The following is a 15410-nucleotide window of genomic DNA, read 5'->3' as shown; positions in this document are numbered from 1 at the left end:
ATAAATGACAGGAGTCTCTGCATTAACATCCCTCACAAAATCCAAATAAGATAGGCAACCCTTCTCAACCATGCGATGAGCCTTCAAATATGAAATTACCCTACTTGGTACATAATCTACAGAACCGCTCCACTCAACCCTCGGAATTTTCGGCATAGACAGCGTCACCGTCTTAGCGTGACAATCTAGAACAGCATGATATAGAGATAACCAATCCATACCCAATATCACATTAAAGTCGACCATACTGAGCAGCAAAAGGTCCACTTGGGTCTCCAGACCCCCAATAGTCACCACACATGACTGATATACACGGTCCATAACAATAGTATCGCCCACATAAGTAGATACATGAACAGATGAAACTAAAGACTCACGAGGCAAATCCAGAAAATGGGCGAAATACGAGGAAACATATGAATACGTGGAACCAGGGTCAAATAATACTGAGGCATCTCTGTGACAAGCTGAAACAATACCTGTAATCACAGCATCTGAAGCAATAGTGTCTGGTCTGGCAGGGAGGGCATAGAAACGGGCCTGGCCACCCCCTGAACTGCCTCCCCATCTAGGGTGACCCCTAGCTGACTGATCTCCACCACGAGCTGACTGGGCGGGTGGTGAGGTAACTGGTGCTGAAGTTGGAGGCTAACTCCTCAGCTGAGATAGACCTCCATAACGACGAGGACAATGCCTCCACATATGCCCAAACTCCCCACACTCAAAACAACTCCCTGGTGCTGGTGGCGGGAACTGAAGGGAAACCCTAGCACCGGGATAACTGGTAGAAGAACCTAGCATGGAAGAGCCCTGAACAGGTGGAGCACGGGATGAACTCTGAGCTGGAAGGGCACTAAGTGATGAGTGGCCCTGATGAGAACTGTGAGAACCATGGCCAGATGATGCACCACGGTGAAATGACCGAGCTAACTGAGCATGCCTGAAATGACGACCTCTACCGTGCTCAAACTGACCCCCAAAAGGAGCACTGCTGAATCCACCATGCCCACGAGGCCTCTTGTCCTCCCTCTCAATCCTCTCCTGACCGCGAACCATCTCAATTTGCTGAGCAATGTCGACAACCTCATCAAAAGTGGCACCCGAAACCCTCTCTCTGGTCATGAGCAACTGTAGCTGATAAGCGAGACCATTAATAAACCTCATGATCCTCTCCATGTCCATGGGAACCAACCAGATAGCATGACGGACCAACTCAGAGAACCACATCTCATAATGCGTCACAAACATATCACCCTGGCGAAGCCGCTCAAACTGCCTACGCAGCTCCTCTCTGCGGGATCGAGGCACTAACTTCTCCAAAAAGACCACGGAGAAATGCTGCCAAGTAAGGGGTGCTTCGCCAACAGGCCTACGCCTCTCGTAAGTCTCCCACCATCTGAGTGCAGCCCCGGAGAACGAAAAAGTAATGAATGAGACCCCACAAGTCTCCAAAATACCAACAGTACGGAGTATCCTCTGACAACTGTCCAAGAAGTTATGAGCATCCTCTCTCTCTGCGACACTGAAAGGTGGTGGATGGAGTCTCCCAAACCTCTCCAACCTACACTGATCATCCTCAGGCATAGCAGGAACCATATAATCCTATGCAATTGTAACCGGCTGGGATGGTGGTGCCTCTGGTGTCTGAAGTCCTTGAACAACCTGCTCGGGTGTGCGAGCGATGGGAGTCTGAGTGCCTCCCCTGGCCTGAGAAATGGTTGCGGCCGTTAAAATAGAGACCGCCTGAGCAAGGCCGGTACACGCTGTCAGAATCTGAGCTAGGGCCTCCTGAAGGCGTGGAATCATAGTAGGCACAGGTGGTGCCTGAGCTGGTGCATCAACAACTGGAACCTGGTCCTGATCCGGGACAACTGGTGGATCTGCAGGTACTGCCCCAGCTGTTGTACGGGTTGCGCCTATGCCTCTACCACGGCCTCTATTGTGGCCTCGGCCTCTCGCGGCCCTGACTGGTAGTACTGGTGGCTGGCCCTCCTAACCGGTAGCACGAGTCCTTACCATCTGTGAGAGAATGAAACAACATGTGTTTAGTTACTAGAATCAACAGATTCACACGACAAGAATTCAAGAATGTGGAGTTTCCTAAAGGTTCTGCAGCCTCTCGAAGATAAGTACAGACGTCTCCATACCGATCCGCAAGACTCTACTAAACCCTCTCATGACTCGTGAGACCTATGTAACCTAGGCTCTGATACCAATCTGTCACGACCCAAACTAACCTCTGTCGTGATGGCGCCTATCGTGGAACTAGGCAAGCCGATTCATTTCCAAAATAAACCGATATTTTCATTTCAAAGATCTCAAGGCTATTTAACATAAAAACCTTCGTAAAAGAGTTCAAATCAAAACAAAAATGCGGAAAAAAAGCCCGACATCAGGGTGTCACTAGTCATGAGTATCTACTATCATTTGTCTGACAATATCAAGACTAACATAGTGTGAAAAATAGCTAAATACAACTAAAGGAAGATAAGAGGGAGAAGATCAGGGGTTGCGATCGCCAAGCAGCTACCTTGTTATCCCCGAGAAAATTTGCAACCAGAATAATCAACAACCGCTACCGTGTCCAGCCACACCTGGATCTACACATAAAGTGTAGGGAATAACGTGAGTACGCCACTCAGTAAGTAACAATAATAAATAAAGATTGAGCAGTAGTGACAAGCAATAAGCATATAAAATTCATATCATGAAATCTCGGTAAAATGCAACATGCTTTAAAAATCAGTGTTTAAATCAAATCATCTCATTTAAAACCCAGTTCCAGCAAAAATCATTTAAAGATATTTTTCAACAATTTCAAACAGAGGCCCAATACAAAGGTGAGCAAAAATAATGAAACTATGAACAACAGCCCCTCGGGCATACCTCACAATCACTCGTATACAGCCCCTCGGGCAAACCTCACAGTCACTCGTGCCACTCGGGCATACCTCACAATCACTTATGCCTCCCAGTCACTCAGCATTCGGCACTCGCACTTAGTAGGTACCTCCACTCACTGGGGGTATGTACAGATTCCGGAGGGGCTCCTTCAACCCAAGCGTTATATCAAGCCAAATCATGGAATATATCACTCACGCCCTCGGCCTATATCAAACATGATGTGGCGTGCAACCCGATCCCATAAATATCCTCACAAAATCAGACCCTCTGCGTCACTCAGTCATAAACCTCTCAAGCCACTCGGGCATTTCAGTAAAAACAGGGTACTCAGCCCAAAACAATAATTATATGCATCAAAATAGAGTAAGAAAACTGAGTTATGCAGTAAACAGGTATAACCATGACTGAGTATAGATTTTTAAATCGAAAACAGCAATAGAATAGTAAGAAAAGGCCCCTAAGGATCCAAATAGCATTTGGCACAAGGCCCAAGCATGGCATTCAGCCCAAATTACAGAAACTCATTTCTAAAACTCATAAGTATCATATAGTTTCAACAAAATATGCAACTTTACAGTTGTTACGGGACGGACCAAGTCACAATCCCCAACGGTGCACGCCCATCACCTAGCATGTGCGTCACCTCAAAATAGTAAATGATACGAAATCTGGGGTTTCATACCCTCAAGACTAGATTTATAATCGTTACTTACCTCAAACCGGTCAAATCTCTACCCCGCAATGCTCTTGCCTCTGGACTCGGCCTCCAAATGCTCCAAATCTATTCATAATCAGTACAATACCATCAATATATGCTAATGGAATAAATTCCATAAGAAAAACTACCAATTTAGACCAAAAACTCAAAACTGGCTCAAACCCAGCCCCCGGGCCCACGTATCGAAATCCGACAAAATTTACAAAACTAGAAAGCTCATTCACTCACGAGTCTAACCATACCAAATTCATCAAAATCCGACATCGTTTGGTCCTTCAAATCCTTAAATTACTCTCTAAAAATTCTAAGCCCTAACCCCTCATTTTCACTAATTATATGATTAAACAACGGAAAATCACCATATATATGGGTATTAGGACTCAAGAAACTTACCTCACTGATAGCCCTTGAATCACCTTTCAAAAATCACTCCAATAGCTCCAAAACCAACTTGAAAATGGTGGAAATGAACCAAATTCGCGAAGATTTCTATTTATGGTTTCTGCCCAGGCTTTTTCGCACCTGCGGACCATTTCTCGCTTCTGCGCAACCGCACCTGCGAAAAACTCCGTCGCAGGTGCGGAACTTACTTTTGAGCCCAGGTTCCGCATCTGCGGCCAACCTGTCACACCTGCGCTCGCGCACCTGCATGACACGCCGTATCTGCGAAGATAACCTTCTTCCTTCCTTCCGCATCTGCGCCCCAGGTCTCGCACCTGCGGGCTCGCAGATGCGATAGCCTTCTCGCACATGCGCATCCTGCCTAGCCAGCACTGCCCGCACCTGCGTACCCCCATGCACAACTCTCAAAATAGGAAAAACGGGACTATAACTCTCGAAACGACCGGCCGGGTCGTTACAGCTTTACCCCAATATAAATTATCTCAAAGCAATAAGAATTCTCTCTTTTCTCTGCAATATTTTTCTTATTCTTTTATTATTTCATTACACGTTATCAGCACGAGACTCTACCGTCTCAAGAAGCTCATTGAGAATACTAAGATATAATTTTTCTCGTCTTTTAACTATGTGTGATATTGTAAAACAAAAGTTCATTGCCCTTGAAATTTCGGGCAAGAACTATATGACATGAGTGTTGAATGCTGAAATCCATTTAAATGCAATGAGTCTCGGAGACGCCATTAAAGATAAAAATAAAGCATCTACCCAAGACTGTGCTAAGGCTTTGATTTTCTTGCGCCATCACCTTGATAAATAGTTGAAAATAGAATATCTCACAGTCAAAGATCCACTTGTTTTATGGAATGGTTTAAAGGAAAGATATGACAACTTAAAGTTGGTCACACTTTCACAAGCACGATATGATTGGGCTCATCTGAGGCTTCAAGACTTTAAGTCTGTTTCTGAATATAATTATGTGATGTTCAGAATTACTTCTAAATTAAAACTCTGTGGAGATAACATCACTGACTATGATATGCTTGAAAAAATGTTCACAACATTTCATGCCTCCAATACGGTCTTGCAACAGTAGTACCGAGAGAAATATTTTAAGAAGTACTCTGAGTTGACTTCTCTTCTCCTTGTGGCTGAACGAAACAACGACTTGCTCATGAGAAATCATAAAAATCGACCCACTGGGTCTACACCATTTTCTGAAGTGAATGAGGTGTATTCACATTATGCTAAGCGTGGAAAAGGTCGTGGTCCTGTTCGTGGCCAAGGAAGAAATTTTTCTGGTATTAATCACCCCCAAAGAAAATAACCACCAAAAGTGGAAAGGAAAAGATGAGAAGCCAAAGGTAAAGGGTTCCGAAACTGAATGTTATCGTTGCGATGGAAAAAAGGCATTGGACAAATATTTAACGTACACCAAGATAAGCTTTATCAAGCATCTCTAAAGAAAAAAAAACTGAAGCTAATTTTGTCTCTGACAATGAATTTGACATCACCCACTTGGATGTGACAGACTTCTTTGAGCACTCTAATGGAAAAATAGACTACTTGATCGGTGATGGATCTGTGGTTAAAGACAATTGAATAGTTTGATTTTTATTTTTGTCTATTCATAGTAGCTAGTGAATAAACATTATGTAACCATAGTTCTTTACATGAGTAGTAGTCATTAGTATCAATTATTATTATTTGTTTTATGGAACAGTGTTAGTTCGTTTTGATTAAATATAGTTCTAGTTTTCGTTTTAAACAGTGTTTCAGGAAGAGTATATTATTTATGTATATTAAATGCAAGATTGAGACCAATGTATATCGAACATGTAAGCAGAACTGTACGTAGCTCCACCTCTAAGATCGTGGAGATTATAAAGGATTTATGTGGTTAGTGACAATCATGTTGATGTGTAAAATTAAGTTAGTAGCTTTCTGTTAAGCAATAAAAGGAAATATCTACTTGTCCTTATTTGTACTTACGAGTAGCGTCAGAAACTATGCGCATTGATTTTTCACTTTTACTATTATTATAATTTCGAAATTCGTAGGGTACAAAAACATGCATTGTTACAATTGTTTCCTCAAAGCACTGTTCATAAATCCAATTCCCTCTGTTTTTTTTACTGTCTATTAAGGAATATGTAAAGTATAATTACATTATTTTTAGCTACATAATTGTTCGTATTATAATGAGAGTTTACTCGAAATTGCATTATAAGTTATTATTGAGTTATTGATTTAACTATTTATTTTCTCTTTTCTCTGAAAATACTGATGTTTATTCGTATATTTCTTTTGTATGTCAAACCATGAGAAGCAAATATGGATACCTCACAAAGCAAACTTGGATCAAAGTTTAATTGTAAAAATATTTGTTTAATTGATTCATGTAAGACACATACTCTCATTTAAGTATGTGTAAGGCGGATGTTACTGCAATTTCTGGTAATAGTGATTTAATTGAAGGCTCTGGAAGAGCTACTATAACTCTGCCTAAGGGAACAATGCTTATCATAGATAATGCAATGTTCTCTTCCAAGTCCAATAGGAACTTGTTGAGCTTTAAAGATATCCGTCAAAATGGATATCATATTGAGACAATAGATAAAAAAAACCTTGAATATCTCATCGTTACCAAGAATGTCTCTGGCATAAAAGGGTTATTGAGAAATTCCCATCTTTGTCTTGTGACATGTATTGGACAAGAATTTAAAGATTCTTTTAAATAATGAATTTTCTTGCACTTCTTGTTACCCAAGCAAGTTAATTATTAGACAATCACCAACAAAGGCTGGTATTGAGTCCCCTACATTTAAAGATTCTTTTAAATAATGAGTTTTCCTGCACTTCTTCTTATCAAGGCAAGTTAGTTATTAGACCATCACCAACAAAGGTTGGGATTGAGTCCCCTGTATTTTTGGAACGTATACAAGAGGACATTTGTGGACTTATTCACCCACCTAGTGGGCCGTTTATATATTTATGATCTTAATAGATGCATCTTCTAGATGGTCTCATGTGTGCCTATTATCATCTCGCAACCCGGCGTTTGCAAAATTAATTACACAAATAATTCGATTACGGGCACAGTTTCCCGATAATCAATTAAGTCTATTCAACTTGATAATGTTGTTGAGTTTTCATCCCAAACATTTAATGATTATTGCTTATAAATTGGAATAAAAGTGGAACATCTTGTAGCTCGTGTTCGCACTCAAAATGGCCTTGCACAGTCTTTGATTAAACTACTGCAATTGATAGCAAGGCCATAACTCATGAAAACGAGATTACCTACTTCTGTTTGGGTTCATGCCATTTTGCATGCAGCAATGCTAGTTCGTCTCGCTAACAAATTATCATAAATATTCTCCGTTGCAATTAGTTTTGGGTCATGAACCTAATTTATCCCATTTAAGAATTTTTGAATGCGCAGTATATGTGCCTGTAGCACCGCCATATCGCACTAAAATAGGTCCCCAAAGAAGGTTAGGAATATATGTTGGGTTTGAATAGCCCTCCATTATTTGCTATCTTGAAACATTAACGAGGGATTTATTCACTGCTCGATTTGCAGATTGTCGATTCAATGAGACATTTTTTCCAAAATTAGGGGGAGAAATTGGTGAAACCAAACGAAAAATTTTATGAAAAAATCCATCATTGTCTCATCTTGATCCACGTGCCTCTATTTGTAAAAAAGAGGTATAAAAGATTATCCATATGCAGAAAATAGCAAATCAAATGCTAGATGCATTTACGGACCTAAAAAGGATAACAAAATCACATATCCTTGCAGAGAATGTTCCAATCCGTATTGATGTCCATGTTGGACAATCTTCTTGTGTCATAGCTAATGAGTCAAAAGCACGCCTAAAACGAGGCAGGCCATTGGGTTCTAAGGATCGAAATCCTAGAAAAAGAAAAATAAATGATCAAGATGGCACTATGAAATAGTCTCATGAAAAAATTCACGATTTAACCAATCCTGAGATTCATGAGGAAATCACTGAGCTTGAGACTCAAGAAAATAAGGAACTATTAATAAATCCAATCGATATTGAGACAGATTTGAATCGATTTGATATAGTGGTGATGTCTTTGAATATAATATTGCATCTAGTATTATGTAAGATAGTGAGGATCTTGAACCTCAATATGTTGGAGAATGTTGATAAAGACGTGATTGGCCAAAATGGCAAGAAGCAATCCAATCTGAGTTGGATTCACTTGCGAAACGTGAAGTTTTTGGGCATGTAATCCAAACACCTAATGGTGTTAAGCCTGTTGGCTAGAAATGGGTCTTTGTACGCAAGAGAAATGAGAAAAATGAGGTATAAAGATATAAGGCACGCCTTGTTGCACAAGGATTTTCACAAAGGCCCGATGTCGATTATGAAAAGACATATTCACCCGTTATGGATGCTATAACGTTCTGTTATCTCATTAGTTTTGTTGTCCATGAAAAGCTTGACATACATTTAATAGATGTGGTTACCATATACCTTTACATCTCACTTGATAATGAGATATACATGAAAAATCCAAGGGATTTAAAATGCCTGACGCGCATAATTCAAAGTCCCGAGAAATATTTTCAATCAAATTGCAAAGATCTTTGTATGGTCTAAAGCAATCAGGTCGAATGTAGTATAACCATCTTAGTGATTATTTATTAAAGGAAGGATATATAAATGAAGCCATTTGTCCATATGTTTTTATAAAGAAAACAACATCGGAATATGTTGTACTTGCCGTATATGTTGATGACATAAACCTTATTGGAACTCCTACAGAACTCCAAAAGGCAATTGATTATTTAAAGAAGGAATTCGAGATGAAAGATCTCGGAAAGATAAAATTATGTCTCGGTTTGCAAATTGAACACTTGATAAACGAGATTTTTGTTCATCAATCTGCCTACATTGAAAAGATATTGAAACGGTTTTACATGGATGGAGCGCATCCATTAAGTACTACGATGGTTGTTCGATCACTTGATGTGAATAAGGATCCGTTCCGACCTCAAGAAAATAATGAATAGCTACTTGGTCCTGAAGTACCATGTCTTAGTGCGATTTGTGCACTAATGTATCTTGCTAATATAACAAGGCCTGACATAACTTTTTCAGTTAATGTTTTAGCAAGATATAGCTCTGCTCCTACAAGGATACATTGGAATGAAATCAAACACATATTGCGGTCTCTAAAAGAGACTACCGATATGGGCTTATTTTATGGCAATAATTACAGTCCCGATCTTGTTGATTATGCCGATACTGGGTATTTATCCGACCCACACAAGGCTCGATCTCAAACAGGCTATGTGTTTACGTGTGGAGGCACTGTCATATCTTAGCGATCGACTAAGCAATCAATCGTAGCTACTTCATCTAATCATGCTGAGATAATTGCTATTCATGAAGCAAGTCGAGAATGTGTGTGCTTGAGGTCTATAATACATCTTATTCGAGACAAATGTGATTTGAAATGTCACAAACTACCCACAATTTTGCATGAAGACAATACAACATGCATAACCTAATTGAAGGGAGGATTCATAAAATGAGATAGGACAAAGCACATTTCACCGAAGTTATTTTTCACACATGAGCTTCAAAAGAATGGTGATATCAATGTGCAACAAATTCGTTCAAGTGATAATATGACTGATTTGTTCATAAAATCTTTACCAACGTCAACTTTTAAGAAACTAGTGTAAAAATTGGGATGTAAAGGCTCAAGGATGTGAATTGATGATCTCATCATGGGGAGTTAATACGCGTTGCACTCTTTTTGCCTTACAAGGTTTTGTCCCACTGGGTTTTCTTTGCAAGATTTTTAATGAGGCAACCAAAATGAGTATTATTAAACATGTGTACTCCTTTTCCTTTATTAGAATTTTTTTCCCACTGAGTTTTATTTTAGTTAAGGTTTTAACGAGGCACATTACCTATTGAGCAACACATTCAAGGGAGAGTGTTATGAATAGAATTATACTTAGAGTGAATGTCTATCTTTTAGAGAGTTTGTTACTTTGTAGCTAAATTATTTTTTTCCCTATAAATAAAGAGGCTTTATCCACCGTAAATCATCTCAAAACAATAAAAATTTTCTCTTTTCTCTGCAATATTGTTCTTTCTTCTTTTATTGTTTCATTACATAATCAATATTTCTTATTTTCTTAAAATGCTAAAATTTTGAAAACTACTTGTCTAAACGACAAATAATGTGGAACTGAATTCGTATTTTCTTTATTTTACATTTTCACTAGATAAAAGAAAATCAAACGTAAGCAGCAAGAAAAACACACACTTAAAACGAAAAAAGAAAAGAAAAGAAAAGGAGCAAGGACGAAATGGTCAAAAAGAGCGTTTGCAGTGTGTGAGGTTTATCACAGAGCATCGACTCTTGAGAAGCTCGGAATCAAAACATTGTTAGACTCGTTTATTCTTTCTTTCTGTAATTGATCTTTTCAGACAAGATGACTCAAGACGTGGAGATGAAGGAGCAAGCAGCTCCTCCTTCCAATTCTCTTTCATCCACTGCCCCTTCCATCTTCCACCGTAAGTACAATCTTTGTGCCATTTTTGTTCATGGGTTTATTACTTTATTGTCCTAAAGATCTAAAGTTCTTATTTTTATTTTATGGGTATTGTTATTTTTACTGGAAATTTCTGTGTTTTCAAATTTGATAGATCAATGTTAGGGTTTTTATGAAATGGTCACTTTTAGGGCTTTTTCTATCTTGGGTGTGGGTTTTTTTGAGTGGAAATTGATCTGGGTTTCAATTGATAGATCAGAGTTTATGATTTTGGAGTAACGGTTATATTTTGACTGAATAATTTATTTAGCTTTATAATTTTGGTGTTTTCTTAGATTTGAAAGAGATAGCATCGTTGATTGAGACTGGGGCATATGCTCGTGAGGTTCGGAGGATTTCGAGAGCCGTGAGGCTGACTATGGCACTGAGGAAGAAGCTAAAGGCTTCTTCACTATCTGCTTTCCTCAATTATGTTCTAGTGCCTGGATCTGAGGTGTATTCCCGGCTATCTTCCTTCCTACCCAAGGTAAGGCTTTTATTTGGATAAGCAAGCAAATGTTTTACTGTATGATCAGGCACCAAGAAAGTGCATTCATGCATAAAAGTATCATTGGACTTATCTCTTTCATAACCAGCATATCCCACATATTGCAATTATGTAGGTACACGCGGATTTTGTTCTTCGGGCCATGTTTTGTTATCTCAGATATTTTGACTATTCAGGAAAAAAAATCTACGAGTTATATGTTCTATACTGAAATGTTCTTACGCAAGATATCTAGATGAAAATGCAGAGAACCTCTAGAGTTACCAAGTTATTGAACGTATCACAAAATAAAGAAGAAAAAAAGAACCCCAAATTATTAGGTACTGGAGTGAAACTGGTCCATTGTGAGCAAAATGGATATTGGGGTTTCATATAGCCGAACCTAGCTAGTTTGAGATTGAGGCCTACTAGTCATAGTAGTTGTTGTTTACTTATGCAGCACAGAATCACTGTAGGATTTGTGGAAATTAACTTGAAAATTGTCTGGAGGTTGATAGAATAATTGTATGCGCTTAACTTTCGTTTGGGTTCATGGAGTTTAGAGTACTCTTGATTTTTTCCCTTAGTAGCAGGTGCAATAGTACAGGAGCTTTTAATGATAAAACCTTCCGGATAGGAATTGGTGGTGTATGTGTCGTTGGTTATCGGTTTTTTGCTTTACAAATGTTTCTTTCTTGCAGGAAGACGAGCAGGATATGGAAGTTGATACTGCAACATCTGGAGCTCAGGCACCGATTAAGAATCCTTTGCCAGAGCTTGAGATCTATTGCTACTTGCTTGTATTGATATTTCTAATCGACCAGAAGAAATACAATGAGGTAGGATAAAGTAATGTGTTCCATGCTATATTGCCTTTTTCATGTTAGGTTTGTGTTTTCATGGAACTACAAATTATTCCTGGTTTACTTTCAGGCTAAGGCTTGCTCCTCAGCAAGTATTGCTCGTCTGAAAACTGTCAACAGGAGGACTGTTGATGTACTAGCTTCTAGGCTTTACTTCTACTACTCTCTGTGTTATGAACTTACTGGTGATCTTGCCGAAATTCGAGGGTGAGTCTGAGTTCTAAATTGTACAAGCTCGCATGTAACATCAATGCCATGCTTTGACAGAACAGGCTTTCCAAATGAGATTAGGGAAGAGAGAGTATTGAGTTTACTCCATCTCCTTTATGCCTATCTTTTGGCTCCATTTTTGGCTTTTCTATTTCCGTCTCTGATTGAACTTATAATTTACCGACAGTAATCTCCTTGCATTGCATCGGATTGCAACATTACGCCATGATGAGTTGGGTCAGGTTTGTCAGTATTTTTGGGCTTTGGGTGCTCTTTGTATTCTGGATATGATGTTTTGTACTTATTCGATGGTTATGGGTGCAGGAAACACTCCTTAATCTGCTGCTGCGGAATTATCTTCACTACAACTTGTACGATCAAGCAGAGAAATTGAGGTCAAAGGCCCCCCGTTTTGAAGCTCATTCAAATCAGCAGGCAATTCTCTACTCAATTCCCGTCCTCTCTGTGCTCATCTGTTTTTAAGTTCCATGATAGGTTTTTTTTATAAATATTCCTCTCACTATTGTTGATGCTTGATCCACCGTGATGTGCTAGGTTTAGAATTTGACAATAACTTCAGTGTTCTTAGGTTTTGTGAGGTTTTCTATTTTTTTGGTATACTTCTTGTATACAGGCACAATTTTTGCCCTTTCAATTAATGAAATTTATTACTTCATCAAATAAAAACTTTAGTGTTCTTAGGAATGCTTGGTACTTGTTAGTTTAGTTAAAGCTTTACATGTAGTTTAGATAGTGCTAATTGTATTTCAGATTGATATTAGTATCTCTCATCTTTGGATCAGTGCAAGGATCTATATTAACTTCTGAACTTTTGGGGCGGCTTGATTTTGGTGGTAGCTCGACTTGATTTTAGCAGTATCGATTAGTTCACTTGCTCTTTTAAATTTGTATTGCTGTAATTTGCTCAAAGAAGTTTTCTAGGATGTTTGTTCTTGCAATTTGATCCTCCTTTATTAACGTCCCCCCCTTTATTTTTTGTATCCTTCAGTTCAGCCGATACCTCTTTTACCTTGGAAAGATCAGGACAATCCAGTTGGAATACACTGATGCTAAAGAATCTCTTCTTCAAGCTGCTCGTAAAGCTCCTCAGGCTGCTCTTGGTTTCCGAGTTCAATGCAATAAATGGGCTATTATTGTCCGGTTATTGCTTGGAGAGATTCCAGAAAGGACTGTTTTTATGCAGAAAGGCATGGAGAAAGCATTAAGGCCATACTTTGAGCTGACAAATGTACGTATTACACTATTAAACTTAGAAAATCCGTTTTTTGGAGGTTATATTTTGAGATCTTAAGTATCAAGGTTGACTTTCTTGGAGGAGTTCATTTTTGAGAAGGAATAGCTCAAGATTTTTTGCGTTCTTTTTGATTTATTTCATCAAACATATGGAGAGAGATCCATTTTACCTCTCTATATAGAAGCACACCAGGTGTACATGTGACTAGATATTTATCTCTAACATTATGTAGCATGTTACTGTGTAGTATCATTTGATGCATTGTTTGTAACATGAGTCAAGTCCAAATAAAAGTTTTCTTATGAGAGATTTCATTTACTTGCCCAATATTCTAGAGACGTGTTTGTAAACCGTTGTGACACCTGTCTGGTGTGGGGAAGATTGACTGACCTTCTTTGTTTGTTTTTCTTTGAAGAATCTATGTTTCATGTGTCAGGGGGTTTTGGGGGGGGGTTAACAACGGGTGATTCATAGTGCTCCTGCTAAGGAAAACAGTCCCCCTTCCTGTGGCTCTTTTTTCATGGATCTCCAATCAAATCCTGAATTATATGGGTTATAATTTTTGGTTTTCAGGCTGTTCGCATAGGAGATCTGGAGTTATTTAGGAAAGTTGCTGAGAAGTTCTCCAGCACTTTTAGTTCAGATGGAACTAACAATTTGATTGTGAGACTCCGGCATAATGTCATTAGGACTGGGCTACGAAACATCAGTATCTCATACTCTCGGATCTCGCTGGTTGATGTTGCAAAAAAGCTGAGGTTGGATTCTCCAAACCCTGTTGCTGATGCTGAGAGTATCGTGTCCAAAGCAATTCGAGATGGTGCAATTGATGCGACGTTGGATCATGCGAATGGATGGATGGTATCGAAGGAGACTGGGGACATCTACTCTACAAATGAGCCTCAAATTGCTTTTAACTCAAGAATTGCCTTCTGTCTGAATATGCATAATGAGGCTGTGCGTGCTCTTCGATTTCCTCCAAATTCCCACAAGGAGAAAGAAAGTGCTGAGAAGAGGAGAGAGAGACAACAGCAAGAACAAGAGCTTGCTAAGCACATAGCTGAAGAGGATGATGATGATTTCTGATTGGGTCTATTATCATGAGATGAACAAGGAAGATGCTGTGTTTAAGATTTCCCTGCCATTTGAGATTTGGATATTTAGCTTATTCCTTGGATTAAACAAATATGCCTCATCTGCAATTTCTTTTGGCCTTCTATTTCTCCTATTATGAAGTACCAGATTTCATAATTAATGTTTTTACTGTTAGCAAAAAATTTGCTGTGGAATTCTCTCATATGTTTTTCTCCAACTATTTCTTTTTGTAGCCAAACACTTCCTTTTGCCAAAAATTGCTGTGCTTTTATATTTAGGTCTTTCATTTCTTCTGCTGTTACATCTACTAACCAGATATCTAGGAAAAGAAGTAAAGGGCAGCCCGGTGCACTAAGCTCCCGCTATGCGCAGAGTTCACGGAAGGGGCGGATTGTTGAAGTACTAATAGGAAATTATTGCTAATACGAGCTTAGCTTGCATCTTATCCTTCTATTCTAGCTGAGGAGGAAAATTTATAGCCCCTACAAACTAGTCAAATGACAGCGTGCCTTATTCTTCTCCCCTTATTTTCTCGGAGATAGCGTGGTCTAAGCTAGAACCATAGATTTGTGAGCTATTAGAATGAAGTTTCCGTAGTGTTGGGTATGGACTTGGGGCGTCACAGTTAGTTCATGTACTATTGAGAATAGGTATTAATGAGTTGAACCTAGATTGGTTCTTCTGGAGTAAATTAAATAAAAGAGTATAATACAACATGTTGACTCTCAAGTCTCAACCCCAATATTGAGCTTAAAAAATAGTTAATTGACTGGCTAAAACATATAAAAAATTCAATAAAAGGGATAAAGAGAAATATTTTTAACCTATAGTATGTTTAAGAAGTTATATAGTTGGATGATTTCAATTATGAACTGTTAATCAACTCA

At 38.9% G+C, this 15410-nt stretch overlaps 1 protein-coding gene across 2 annotated transcripts; it reads left to right on the top strand.

Moving 5' to 3' along the window:
• The first annotated feature begins 10337 nt into the window (after positions 1 to 10337).
• LOC107767363 (probable 26S proteasome non-ATPase regulatory subunit 3) lies at positions 10338 to 14780 on the top strand. 2 transcript variants are annotated; one of them, XM_075237625.1, is made up of 8 exons: positions 10338 to 10596; positions 10910 to 11100; positions 11802 to 11939; positions 12034 to 12170; positions 12361 to 12415; positions 12498 to 12608; positions 13183 to 13422; positions 14002 to 14780. In XM_075237625.1, exons 1-8 carry the CDS (start codon positions 10515 to 10517, stop codon positions 14512 to 14514), a joined length of 1467 nt encoding a protein of 488 aa, XP_075093726.1. In that variant the 5' UTR covers positions 10338 to 10514; the 3' UTR covers positions 14515 to 14780.
• Positions 14781 to 15410: the final 630 nt, after the last annotated feature.

The sequence above is a fragment of the Nicotiana tabacum genome, chromosome 19 (assembly GCF_000715075.1).
Source record: "Nicotiana tabacum cultivar K326 chromosome 19, ASM71507v2, whole genome shotgun sequence".
NCBI lineage: Eukaryota > Viridiplantae > Streptophyta > Magnoliopsida > Solanales > Solanaceae > Nicotiana > Nicotiana tabacum.
This window is presented reverse-complemented; position numbering and strand designations above follow the sequence as displayed.